Consider the following 13,660-nt stretch of genomic DNA (forward strand, 5'->3'; position numbering starts at 1 on the left):
GCTGTAGATAAGCCCCCGATGTAACCTGCAAGATAAGAAAAACAGATTATATTATACTCACCCAGGGGCGGTCCCGATGCGGTCCGGTCCGATGGGCATCGCAGGTCCAGGTCCGGTGCCTCCCATCTTCATATGATGACGTCCTCTTCTTTTTTTCCTGCTGTGGCTCCGGCGCAGGTGTACTTTGCCCTGTTGAGAGCAGAGTAAAGTACTGCAGTGTGCAGGCGCTGGGCTTCTCTGACCTCTTCTGGCGTCTGCACACTGCAGTACTTTGCTCTGCCCTCAACAAGGCAGACAAAGTACGCCTGCACAGGAGCCATGGCAGGAAGAAAAGAAGAAGATGTCATCATATGAAGATGGGAGGCGCCAGACCCAGACCACGAATGCCCATTGGACCAGAATAGAACCGGGACCGCCCCTGGGTGAGTATAATATAACCTGTTTTTCTTATCTTGCAGGTTACATCGGGGGCTTATCTATAGCATTACAGAATACTGTAGATAAGCCCCTGATGCCGGTGGTCTTAGCTTATAGGCGAATTTTGGGGTGACAGATTCCCTTTAACCGTGAAGGGGTAACAAACAGAGTCATCAAAACATCAATATATTTTATTTTTGGAGATAAAGTTACTTCAAGGAGAAAAGCATGTTTCTGCAAGCAGGACAATAGTTTCCTCTGGCTAGCAAGGTGTGTGTGCGCGCAAAGCAGGAGGTTAAGCATGCATGACTAATTAGGATGTGGTCCCCAAATCTCAGTGGGTGCAGACTTATAGCCTGACTAATTCTTAGTAAAGGCCCCTTCACATTAAGCGACGCTGCAGCGATACCGACAACGATCCGGATCGCTGCAGCATCGCTGTTTGGTCGCTGGAGAGCTGTCACACAGACAGCTCTCCAGCGACCAACGATCCCGAAGTCCCCGGGTAACCAGGGTAAACATCGGGTTACTAAGCGCAGGGCCGCGCTTAGTAACCCGATGTTTACCCTGGTTACCAGCGTAAAAGTAAAAAAAAACAAACACTACATACTTACCTACCGCTGTCTGTCCCCGGCGCTGTGCTCTGCACTCCTCCTGTACTGGCTGTGAGCACAGCGGCCGGAAAGCAGAGCGGTGACGTCACCGCCCTGCTTTCCGGCTGACCGACGCTCACAGCCAGTACAGGAGGAGTGCAGAGAAGCTGAGCGCCGGGGACAGACAGCGGTAGGTAAGTATGTAGTGTTTGTTTTTTTTTACTTTTACGCTGGTAACCAGGGTAAACATCGGGTTACTAAGCGCGGCCCTGCGCTTAGTTACCCGATGTTTACCCTGGTTACCAGTGAAGACATCGCTGGATCGGTGTCACACACGCCGATCCAGCGATGTCCACGGGAGATCCAGCGACCAAATAAAGTTCTGGACTTTGTTCAGCGACCAACGATCTCCCAGCAGGGGCCTGATCGTTGGTCGCTGTCAGACAGAACGATTTCCTTAACGATATCGTTGCTACGTCACAAAAAGCAACAATATCGTTAACGATATCATTATGTGTGAAGGTACCTTTAGGCTTAAAGAAAATAGAAAAATTATTAAGGAGTAATTTAAAAATTTCACATTTGCCTTATCGCTCTTACTACTATCTCCAGAGAAGTATAAGTATGATACATCCCCACTAAACAACAATGCCAGCTGTTAAGTGTGTATACTTCACTGTTCATAGCAATTTCTGGAGATGTGACTTGTGTTCTACATTTTCACCAGTTTTCTCCTCTGCAAGCTTCCTCTCTGTCTCGATTTTCAATTGTCTCTGAGCTGGTGGGTGGAGACTAGCAGCTCTGATGTCTTCCATACACTGCACACAAAGACATGATGGATTCCTGCTCTCCTATTTCTATGTAGCCCATTTTTAAAAGCAGAAGGATCATAGATGGACACAAAGAACATTATATAGCAGTAATGAGTGGGTTGCCTGTAAATTCAGCACTGGATCAGCGGCACCGTCTATATCACTCGGCGGCTCCTTCCTCCTTTGCCCCAGGAAAAAAAATCACAGAAAAAGATGCAGCCTTACCAAAACCAGATCATCTTACCAATGCACCAGCAGGATGCAGCAGTCCCCCATTATAAAGACGGGGCACCAAAGGTGCAAAATACTGATGTAAACTGCATCCTACCAATTCATTGAGGGGGGGTTGTGTAGTATTAACATGCACACAGTTGGAGCTTGCATAGGACGCCAGTCACACAGATGTGTGATGCACAGTGTCTGGCTTACAGCCTATTGGTGATGCCCCCTACTGTGAGATCAGGTAGACTGGACAGCACTAATTCCTTGTCCACAGTTCATAATCTTGGGAAGCTGTAACCTGATCCCTCAGTAAGCTGATAGTCATTTTTTAAGCAAGATCGGTTTTAGCTGATTTTAAGAGTGAATGATAAGTTCAGAAGGCAAGGGTGGCGAGAAGAAGTGGCTCATAATTCAAGAAAGAAGCATATTAAACAAGATGTATGAAAAGTTTGTTGAACGGACAGTGACCATTTTAAGATGCAGCAAGCCAGTATTTGTTTGTGTTTGCATACACTATAATAATATTAGGAATTAATAATAAAATGATGTTTCTTAAAATATTGTCTATATTTGTCCGTTATGTTCACAAACTTTTATTCTACTCTTACAGACGCCGTGTTTTAGCCATATCAGACGGAATTGAACACATTGGAGACCTCCGCTGGGAATTAGCACTTTGTCTTCTCGCTGCATGGACTGTTTGCTATTTTTGCATTTGGAAAGGGACAAAATCCACTGGAAAGGTTAGATTCGAATTATCGCCTTTGTTTAGTACATATCCTGTCAAAGGTTTTTAGCTTTATTTATTTGCTAGACAATTGGATTTTTTCTTCACAGCAGGATTTTTCTTACTGTTATTTTTACAATTAGGCTGGGGTCACACATGCGAGTTCAAGGCAATAAATTCGCGTGAGTCTGTATTTCTATGCAGCCGCGCGCTCCGGTCCCGAGTGCCATCGGCAGTGCCTGGTATTGATGCGAGAGACTCGCATGAGTTTCTCGCATCATACTCGCAAGTGTGACCCCGGCATTATAGGAAAGATTGTGAGACCAAATACTATTAATATCTGTCAATAATATGTTATTAAAATCAATATTTGGCTTATGGTGGTACAATGGTAAAAAGGTTTTTTTCGCGTATGATGAGATAATTTGCTGGCTTTGAGATTTTAAGATGATTTGGGAATTTTATCCAAAAGACAAGACTAGGTGGTAACCCCAAAAAATTATGTTAGAAAAACTTAAGGGGATATAAGGCACATCAAATTTAAAAAAATAATAAATGAGCCATACACATTTGCTCTAGTCATGTGGATTAAGAACCTATCACTGTGGGTGGTCTGTGTTGCAATGATGTCACACCTGACCACTGAAGCCTGTGATTGGTTGCGGTGGTCAAGTAACTGGAACAACGCATCAGCAGAAGTATCAATGATGTCAAAGTTTTAGGTCAGCTGACCACTCAGGCCTGTGATTGGCTGTGGTGGTCAAGTAACTGGAACAACGCATCATCAGAAGTATCAATGATGTGATGTCACATTCTTCAGTCACTTGGCCACTTAGGCCTGTAATGTCACATTCTACAATCACCTGACCACTGAAGCCTGTGATTGGCTGCGGTCATCAAGTGACTGGAACAATGCATCATCAGAAGTATCAATGATGTCACGTTCTTCAATCACCTGACCACTGAGGCCTGTGATTGGCTGTGGTGGTCAAGTGACTGGAACAACGCATCATCAGAAGTGTCAATGACATTGCATTCTTCACTCAGCTGACCACTGAAGCCTGTGATTGGCTGCGGTGGTCAAGCAACTGGAATAACGCATCATCAGAAGTATCAGTGACGTCACATTCTTCAGTCACCTGGCCACTGAGGCCTGTGATTGGCTGTGGTGCTCAAGTGACTGGAACAACGCATCAGCAGAAGTATCAATAACGTCACATTCTTCAGTCAGCTGGCCACTGAGGCCTATGATTGGCTGTGGTGCTCAAGTAACTGGAACAACGCATCAGCAGAAGTATCAATGATGTCACATTCTTCAATCACCTGACCACTGAGGCCTGTGATTGGCTGCGGTGGTCAAGTGACTGGAACAATGCATCATAAGAAGTGTCAATGACATTGCATTCTTCACTCAGATGACCACTGAAGCCAGTGATTGGCTGCGGTGGTCAAGCAACTGGAACAACGCATCATCAGAAGTATCAGTGACGTCACATTCTTCAGTCACCTGGCCACTGAGGCCTGTGATTGGCTGTGGTGCTCAAGTGACTGGAACAACGCATCAGCAGAAGTATCAATAACGTCACATTCTTCAGTCAGCTGGCCACTGAGGCCTATGATTGGCTGTGGTGCTCAAGTAACTGGAACAACGCATCAGCAGAAGTATCAATGATGTCACGTTCTTCAATCACCTGACCACTGAGGCCTGTGATTGGCTGTGGTGGTCAAGTGACTGGAACAATGCATCATAAGAAGTGTCAATGACATTGCATTCTTCACTCAGATGACCACTGAAGCCAGTGATTGGCTGCGGTGGTCAAGCAACTGGAACAACGCATCATCAGAAGTATCAGTGACGTCACATTCTTCAGTCACCTGGCCACTGAGGCCTGTGATTGGCTGTGGTGCTCAAGTGACTGGAACAACGCATCAGCAGAAGTATCAATAACGTCACATTCTTCAGTCAGCTGACCACTGAGGCCTGTGATTGGCTGTGGTGCTCCAGTGACTGGAACAAGTTACAACGCATCATCAGAAGTATCTCTGATGACAACGGGTATCTTACTATGGTATTTCCTCACCACAAATTAGCTCAACATACACAGCATTTATATTTCTGCTGAAACGTTCAGTGTTTGTTGTGTTTGTCATTACAGTACTCCTATGAAAACCACCCTGTAACTGTCTTTCATAGGAGACTGTGATTTAGACTACACACAGCAGAACTTTAGCACTACTGTGCATAGTACAAGCGATCAAAGAGGTCTGAGAAGTACAGTAGAAATAAGAACATTTTAAAAATATTAAAAAAAAGAAAAAAAATTATAATTTAAAATCACCTTCTTTTGCCTAATTAAAAATAAAAAATAAAAAAGAATACATATATTTGGTATCGCTACATCCATGAAAGTCCAATTAAAATATGAAATAAATTACTCAGATCAGTAAACAGTGTAATGAGATAAAAATCGAAAACGCCAGAATTATAATTTTTTGTTGTTGCAACAATACTGAAATAAAAAGCAATAAGAGGAGGTCAAAATATAATATCGACCCCAAAATTCTATCAATAAAAATGTCAGCTCACTGTGCAAAACATAAGCCCTCACAAGAGCCACAAGATTATCACTCCATATAGCACTATTTATGCTGCACAGATAAATATTATCTGTTTTCTCTTTTTCTATTTTTGGTAGATGTTATATATTATTATTATTATTATGTAATTTATGTGCATCTCTAATCAGTCTTCAGCCTGGCTTCTCATTAGCATATATAGTATTTATAAAGTGAAATTTTAGTTGCTTGTCCGCTTTCATGTTTTATTTAGCAGTTTTACAAACTGTTCAAAATATTCTAGGTAAATAGAAAACTAACATTCACAGAACCTATTTAGGGGATGCAATAGCAATAAACCTGTCAGCTGAGTACCAGATTTATTGCTACTATTGGATTATGGGTTGGAACTAGTGATGAGCGAGTGTGCTCGTTACTCGAGTTTACCGAGCATGCTCGGTCGAGTGTTCTCTGAGTACCTTGGGCGTGCTCGTAGATTATGTTTGCGACCCTGCAGCTGTATGATTTGCAGCTGTTAGACAACCTGAACACATGCAGGGATTGCCTGTTTGTTAGGGAATACCCACATGTATTCAGGCTGTCTAACAGCTGCAAATCATGCAGCTGCCGGGACTAAAACACAATCTACGAGCACGCCCAAAAGATACTTGCAAAACACTCGAGTATGCTCGGAAAACTCGAGTAACGACAACACTTGCTCATCACTAGTTGGAACCCTATGTGGGCGCCAGAGGCCCTCACCAGGAGTGCCGTATATCCCTTTTGTAATATTTAAGGGATGTTTCAGGAAGCGCTAGGAAATCCTCCCTGTAACTTTGTGATGAGGTGTTGGGATATAACCTCAGTGTGTCTTGCATCCACCACGTATAATACAGTGGACTTCAAAGTGAAAAATAATAGTGAACAAAACCCTTGATGTTCTACTAAAGTATTGCTCATACCTGACCGCTCACATGACCGTGATGTCATCGAAGGTCCTTCACTCACTGCATTCTTAGGGACGGAGGCAGACGCTCGCAGCGGTGACAGCCAGGGTCCTTCGGAGAGGTGAGTATAGCCATATTTTTTATTTTTATTCTTTATTTTTTACATTAATATGGATCCCAGGGCCTGAAGGAGAGTTTCCTCTCCTCCAGACCCTTGGAACCATACGCACCGCACACGCCGATTCCAATTTCCGATATCGCAAAAATATCGGAACTCGGTATCGGAATTCCGATACAGCAAATATTGGCCGATGCCCGATACTTGCGGTATCGGAATGATCAACACTAGTCAAGATGTACACAGTAACAGAATTCATGGCAACAAGGGGCTGAATTGGATCTAAAAAGGAAAAGTAAAGGTAATAGGAGGATTTGGAGACTCCTTACAGGAATTACCAGATCCTTTCTTATTTTTGTAAAACCCTTTAATATGTCATGTCTCAAGTGAGATTTATTATGACATTTCTGGGTATTGTAGCCAATTTTTGTTTTTACCTGTAGCTCCCAGATTTTATATTCATCTATTTTATTTCCGTGAGTCCGCCTTTACTCCCCTTTACGTAAGCACCACACACGAAATATGCATATCAGTCTCTCATGAACATTATCACTTACCTTCACACTTCGCAGTGCATTTATAATTGGTAAAAGCTCTGTGAAAATGCTATTTTTAGGATTCAATTTAATGGGAAGCTACATGGGTATTTCTCTTAGCAATTCATTTGAATTCATTTGCATGTTCCTACAAAATGAAAGATGGAAAAGATAAACACAATGCTGATTACAGGGGTAGAGAAGTCAGTTTTTAGCAGGCTTCTCTCAATTTTGCATCTCAAAAACTGAAAAGAAAACTCACAAAAAAAAAAAAAATATATATATATGTATATTTGGAAAAGTATAATGTTACAAGGTATATACACTAGATTCCTTGATAGGGCGCTGATCCAGGGAACTAGTCTGATTGCCGTAGGTGGAGTCGGGAAGGAATTTTTTTCCCCAATGTGGAGCTTACTCGTTGCCACATGGGTTTTTGTTGCCTTCCTCTGGATCAACATGTTAGGGCATGTTAGGTTAGGCTATGGGTTGAACTAGATGGACTTAAAGTCTTCCTTCAACCTTAATAACTATGCAACTATATATATTAGTATATAAATATATATGTGTGTCCACCTACAAAGTGTTGAGAGGTCAGTAATTTTTGTAGTAGGTAAACTAGAAAATCACATTTTCTAATTTTTTAATTATTAAACTGCATTTATTGCATGAAATAAGTATTTGATTGCCTACCAACCAGCAAGATTTCAGGCTCTCACAGTCCTGTTAGTTTTTCTTTAAGAAGCCTCCTACTCTGCACTCGTTACCTGTATTAATTGCACCTGTTTGAACTCAATACCTGTATAAAGGACATCTGTCCACACAGTCAATCAATCACACTCCAACCTCTCCATCATGGTCAAGATCAAAGAGCTGTTGAAGAATCCCAGGAGCAAATTGCAGACCTGCACAAAGCCGGGAAGGGCTACAGGACAATAGTCAAGCAGCTTGGTGAGAAGGCAACATCTATTGGCACAATTATTAGAAAATGGAAAAAAAACAAGATGTCTGTCAATCTTCCTTGATCTGGGTCTCCTTGCAAGATTTCACCTTGTGGGGTGAGAATGATACTGATAAAGATCAGGGATCAGCCCAAAACTTCATGGGAGAACCTGGTCAATGACCTTAAGAGAGTTGGGACCATAGTCTCAAACATTATCATTAGTAACACACTATGCCATCATGGATTGAAATCCTGCAGGGCATGCAAGGTCCCCCTGCTCATGCCAGAACATATCCAGGCCCATTTGAATTTCAAAAACGACCATCTGGATGATCCAGAGGAGACATGGGGAAAGGTCATGTTGTCAGATGAGACCAAAATAGAATTTTTTTATATCAACTCCACTCATCATGTTTGGAGGAAGAAGGAGGGTGAGTACAACCCTAAGAACACTGTCCCAACTGTCAAGAATGATGGAGGAAACATCATACTTTGAAGGTGCTTTTCTGAAAAGGGGACAGGATAAGCACACCGTATTGAAGGGGGGATGGATCAGGTCATGTGTCGTGAGATTTTGGCCAACAACCTCCTTTCCTCAGTAAGGGCATTGAAGATGGGTCATAGCTGGGTCTTCCAGCATGTCAATAACCCAAAACACACAGCCAAGGCACCTAAGGAGTGGCTCATTAAGAAACATTTCAAGGTCTTGGAGTGGCTTAGCAAGTATCCAGACATGGACCCAATAGAAAATCTTTGGAGGGAGCTGAAACTGAACGTTGCCCAGTGACAGCCCCAAAGCCTGAAAGATCAGGAGAAGATCTGCATGCAAACTTGGTCAAGAGCTACAGCAAACGACTGATAACTAGTGTTGAGCGATACCGTCCGATACTTGAAAGTATCGGTATCGGATAGTATCGGCCGATACCCGAAAAATATCGGATATCGCCGATATCGATATCCGATACCAATACAAGTCAATGGGACATCAAGTATCGGAAGGTATTCTCATGGTTCCCAGGGTCTGAAGGAGAGGAAACTCTCCTTCAGGCCCTGGGATCCATAGGGATGTGTAAAATAAAGAATTAAAATAAAAAATATTGATATATTTACCTCTCCGGCGGCCCCTGAACTCAGCGTGGGTAACCGGCAGGCTTCTTTGTTCAAAATCAGCGCTTTCAGGACCTGAGAATCACGTCCCGGCTTCTGATTGGTCGCGGGCCGCCCATGTGACCGCCACGCGACCAATCACAAGCCGCGACGTCTTTGAAAGCCATTAACGCGCTCATTTTTAAAAATGAGCGCGTTAATAGCTTGCGGTGACGTCGCGGCTTGTGATTGGTCGCGGCCACGCGACCAATCACAAGCCGCTACGTCTTTGAAAGTCATTAACGCGCTCATTTTTAAAAATGAGCGCGTTAATAGCTTGTGGTGACATCGCGGCTTGTGATTGGTCGCGTGGCCGCGACCAATCACAAGCCGCGACGTCACCGCAAGCTATTAACGCGCTCATTTTTAAAAATGAGCGCGTTAATAGCTTGCGGTGACGTCGCGGCTTGTGATTGGTCGCGTGGCGGTCACATGGGCGGCCCGCGACCAATCAGAAGCCGGGACGTGATTCTCAGGTCCTAAAAGCGCTGATTTTGAACAACGAAGCCTGCCGGTTACCCGCGCTGAGTCCAGGGGCCGCCGGAGAGGTAAATATATCAATATTTTTTATTTTAATTCTTTATTTTACACATCTCTATGTATCCGATACCGATACCCGATACCACAAAAGTATCGGATCTCGGTATCGGAATTCCGATACCGCAAGTATCGGCCGATACCCGATACTTGCGGTATCGGAATGCTCAACACTACTGATAACTGTAAATGCAAACAAAGGTTTCTGAACCAAATATTAAGTTCACTTTTTCTATTGTATCAAATACTTATTTCATGCAATAAAATGCAAATTAATAATGGAAAAATCATGCAATGTGATTGTCTGGATCTTTTTAGGATTCTGTCTCTCACAGTTGGTGTACCTAAGATAAAATTACAGCCTTCCATTCTTTGTAGGTGGGAAAACTTGCAAAATTGGCCATGTTTCAAATACTTATTTTCTCCACTGTATATACTGCAAGTGCATTTGGGATCTTGAGGTTCTCAGAGCATTGCCTGTCTGTTTTTGTCCCCATGTGATCCTGATTTCATGAAGATTTCAGTGCAAATCTGACATCAAAATTCACGTATGAAGAGCATGAATACGACCAAAGTAATTTACTGCATATAAAAATGCGACAATATTTATTTAGTCATGCAAATAAAAGAATTTCCAAAATAGTTAAACAAAGCACAGTTCCAGCAGCTTATCCATTATGTCCTGCATCTATGATATTTAGCGGATAATCATACTTTGTACAGTGGTGGTCAGTAACTGGGCCATCACAGATCAGTGGTTCCCATGGGAGCACAATTGGACACAGGACTGGCAGGTTGTATGGCAGAGTCTGGGGTTTCCTTCTCCAGATTCCAATGGTTAAATGGAATATGCAAACCAAATCAAATCAAATCAAATCAAATTAAATTAAATTTTTGGTAAAAAAATTTGGCAAAGTCGGAGAATTCGAATTTCAATGTAGACGCTTATCTCTAGTGGCCACATATACTTACGGTATTCACACTCTCTAATTGGTATATGTGAGTAAACCATCACGCTCCTGCAAAGATTGCATATGGAAGACTTGTTTTTGTAAATTATAAGGACCCCATTAGTTTTACTCACTGATGTCTGACATTCTTGGACCGCATTCGGTATCATAGATCTGCTGCGTTCAAGTGTGTAGAACTTTTTCTAAAACACAATTACATATTTTTTTCTAATCTTGGACAAGAAATAACCCATTAATGATTAATAACCAATTGCGCCATTTATTCAATTGACATGTGGCTCCATACATAGGTGTACCAAGTGTGTATAGAACAGCTTCTCAAACTTTTTTCTTCCTAGGCCTTGTTTGATAGATCAAGATCACGTTTTAACCTCACCAGACAGACTAGTGTGATGTCTGGGCTATAATAAATAGTGCTAGAGGACTATGCTACAATGAAAATGAAACGTTTCACAAGGCAAAGTGGCTCTCACACCCACAGCAGTCGGTCTCGCATTTTCCAAAACTCACATAATCGTAGAAATGTAGCAGCAGGTGAAAGTCATAAAACATAACTTTTAATATGAATTATAAAAACAATGAGGTAGTATAAAAAATTAAAAACATCTCCGTTTTTATAAAAACATAGATCAAATGAACAGGCCGTCACAGTGGTGGACAGTTTATCTGTATACACACTAGACCTTTCTAGAAAGCCTTCATAGAAAATTTATGAAAATGACAGTGGTCATATATGGTGCATGTGAAGTGTAAGAGGAAATATCAACTTGTTAACCTAAATTGGATGGAAAAAATTGGAAATCTCCCTCACCCAGTAGTCCACGGGGGTGAACAGAATGATCTTTCTCATCTGGTATAACAAAAAAGGAGAATCTTTTCTTCATCAGGTCTAGAAAGGCAAGAGGCAGGGTAGCTGTATTATACCCAATGGGTCATGACAGTGGCCCTACATGCCCCGAGACTCATGCTTTTGCAAGGGCAGTCCATAGCTTTGCCTCAACCCAAAGGCACCCAAGGCTATCTAAGGCAAACCAGGCTAAGGGAAAACTGTTGACTGCCCTTCTAAGGTAAGTAGTCATGGGGCATGTAGGGCCACAATATTAGAAGTTAGGTTTTAAGAATATCACCTGCTGTTACATTAAAATGAAAATTACAACTAAATTTGTTTTTCAATTGTATACAGTAAAGCAATAAAACACGTAAAAAAAATAGTTGATAATGTTACTAAACCAAACATAACTACAGCTACTCAAAAACATGTCAAGCTTCTGCATATACTACCTTCCCAGTTGAGCATCACCATCAAATATGGTGGCGCTTCAGTGATGAGGCTATCCTCATAGTTTGAGAAGCAACGGTTTATATTGTGTGGGGATAGCAGTTACACTCAGACCTTGTTGCCCGAGTAAGCCCAAAATATTATTTTCTACACACTAAGCATCTGACATAACAAATGGTATATGGTAACGTGGTGGGAAATTTCATTACAGATTTTGCACTGAGACCCAAGACCTCAAGTTATGTTTCTGGTTCTATATATTTAATTTGTTCATTTTAATTCTTTGGAAGCAAGCTCAGCTTGATATTATCTCTTAATAGTCCAGTTTTTTACTTAATGGTTCATTAGTGGCCCATTAAGCTATGGAAGAGCCAGCTGAGATAATTATATCCAGGGATGAGCAATAGTGTTCCATCTGTTCATGATCTCTTTAATTCTAAAGCAATAGGAAAAAGAACCACTCATACTCATATATCAGGAAACAGAATTGTGGAAAAAACAGATTATCAACATTTAGTAAGTAAAAATAATAATATCACTAATGCGTTCAATAGCTGTACTGAACGACGCACATAGCCTAAGGGGTTATGTAGACCAGGGGTGCAGAACATGCAGCCGAGTGACCACATACGACCCTTAATGCCATTTTGTGTGGCACTCAACTGTTTGGTCACAAAAACATCTTCCAGTATCTGGTGATGGCACCATGTTAGGGAGTAGAGGATTGTCAGGCTTTCAATAGCTGTACTAAATGCCCATAGCCTAAGGGGTTATGTAGACCAGGGGTGCAGAACATGCAGCCGAGTGACCACATATGACCCTCAATGCCATTCTGTGTGGCACTCAACTGTTTGGTCACAGAAACGTCTTCTAGTATCTGGTGACGGCACCATGTTAGGGAGTAGAAGATTGTCAGGCTTTCAATAGCTGTACTAAATGCCCATAGCCTAAGGGGTTATGTAGACCAGGGGTGCAGAACATGCAGCCGGGTAACCACATACGACCCTCAATGCCATTCTGTGTGGCACTCAACTGTTTGGTCACAGAAACCTCTTCCAGTATTTGGTGATGACACCATGTTAGGGAGTAGAGGATTGTCAGGCAACACCATACGGCTGGGTAACAGTTAATAAAGCACTGTGTGACCATGTTTATTACCACGTCATCATCTAGGTTATGAGTAGATGAAGGATACAGATGCCGTATTGTTTGTAGTTTATGGGAGAAGAGAAACACTTGATTGTGTGTGTCTCGCAAAATCTACAATGGAGAAAGCTGTAAACGAGGTTTCTTTCTTTCTGGTTGTGAAGAGGAGATAAAAGGACCTCTATCCTCCCGGTAGGTCAGTGTCCTAAAAATGAAATTAGCACCTATTAGATATCTATGTTGTGTTAATTATGATGTTTATTGCAAACCATGTGGTTAGTTCAATCTGAGATGTGACCCTCGGACCAAAAAAAAAGTTTCTATCTAGATAGGAGGGTGAGGATGAGAGAGGAGCTCTGCCTCTAGCTCCTCCCTCCTTCTGTCTGCATAGAATCTCATCAGTAGCAGCTGCCATCTCCTATCTCAGTAATGGGAAAATCTGTCTTCATTGAAGACAGATTTTAGCTCAAAATTGAGAATTTTGATAATGACTGACCAATTTTGGCAGAAAAAGAAGCAAAGATCTCTGATAAGATAAATTACAAAGCTGTTAATTTTCAGGTGTACTATTGATTTGTTAAATAAAACACAAACCTACAAACCCCTTTTGCCAAAAGTTTGTGAATTGGAATCTCAAAAAGATTCATCATCTCTACTAATTTGCATTGTTAGATAAGTATAGCTGAGCAATTTCTGCTCAGGAGACTGAA

At 41.9% G+C, this 13,660-nt stretch overlaps 1 protein-coding gene across 2 annotated transcripts in view; it reads left to right on the plus strand.

Moving 5' to 3' along the window:
* The window catches only part of SLC6A11 (solute carrier family 6 member 11), a 172,555-nt gene that overhangs the window by 90,269 nt on the left and 68,626 nt on the right, over positions 1-13,660 (plus strand). For both annotated transcript variants that reach the window (XM_069736762.1, XM_069736761.1), the window contains exon 6: positions 2,655-2,787. In XM_069736762.1, coding sequence (XP_069592863.1) covers positions 2,655-2,787 — 133 coding nt within the window. The remainder of the gene's footprint in view (positions 1-2,654; positions 2,788-13,660) is intronic.

The sequence above is a fragment of the Ranitomeya imitator genome, chromosome 8 (genome assembly GCF_032444005.1).
Source record: "Ranitomeya imitator isolate aRanImi1 chromosome 8, aRanImi1.pri, whole genome shotgun sequence".
NCBI lineage: Eukaryota > Metazoa > Chordata > Amphibia > Anura > Dendrobatidae > Ranitomeya > Ranitomeya imitator.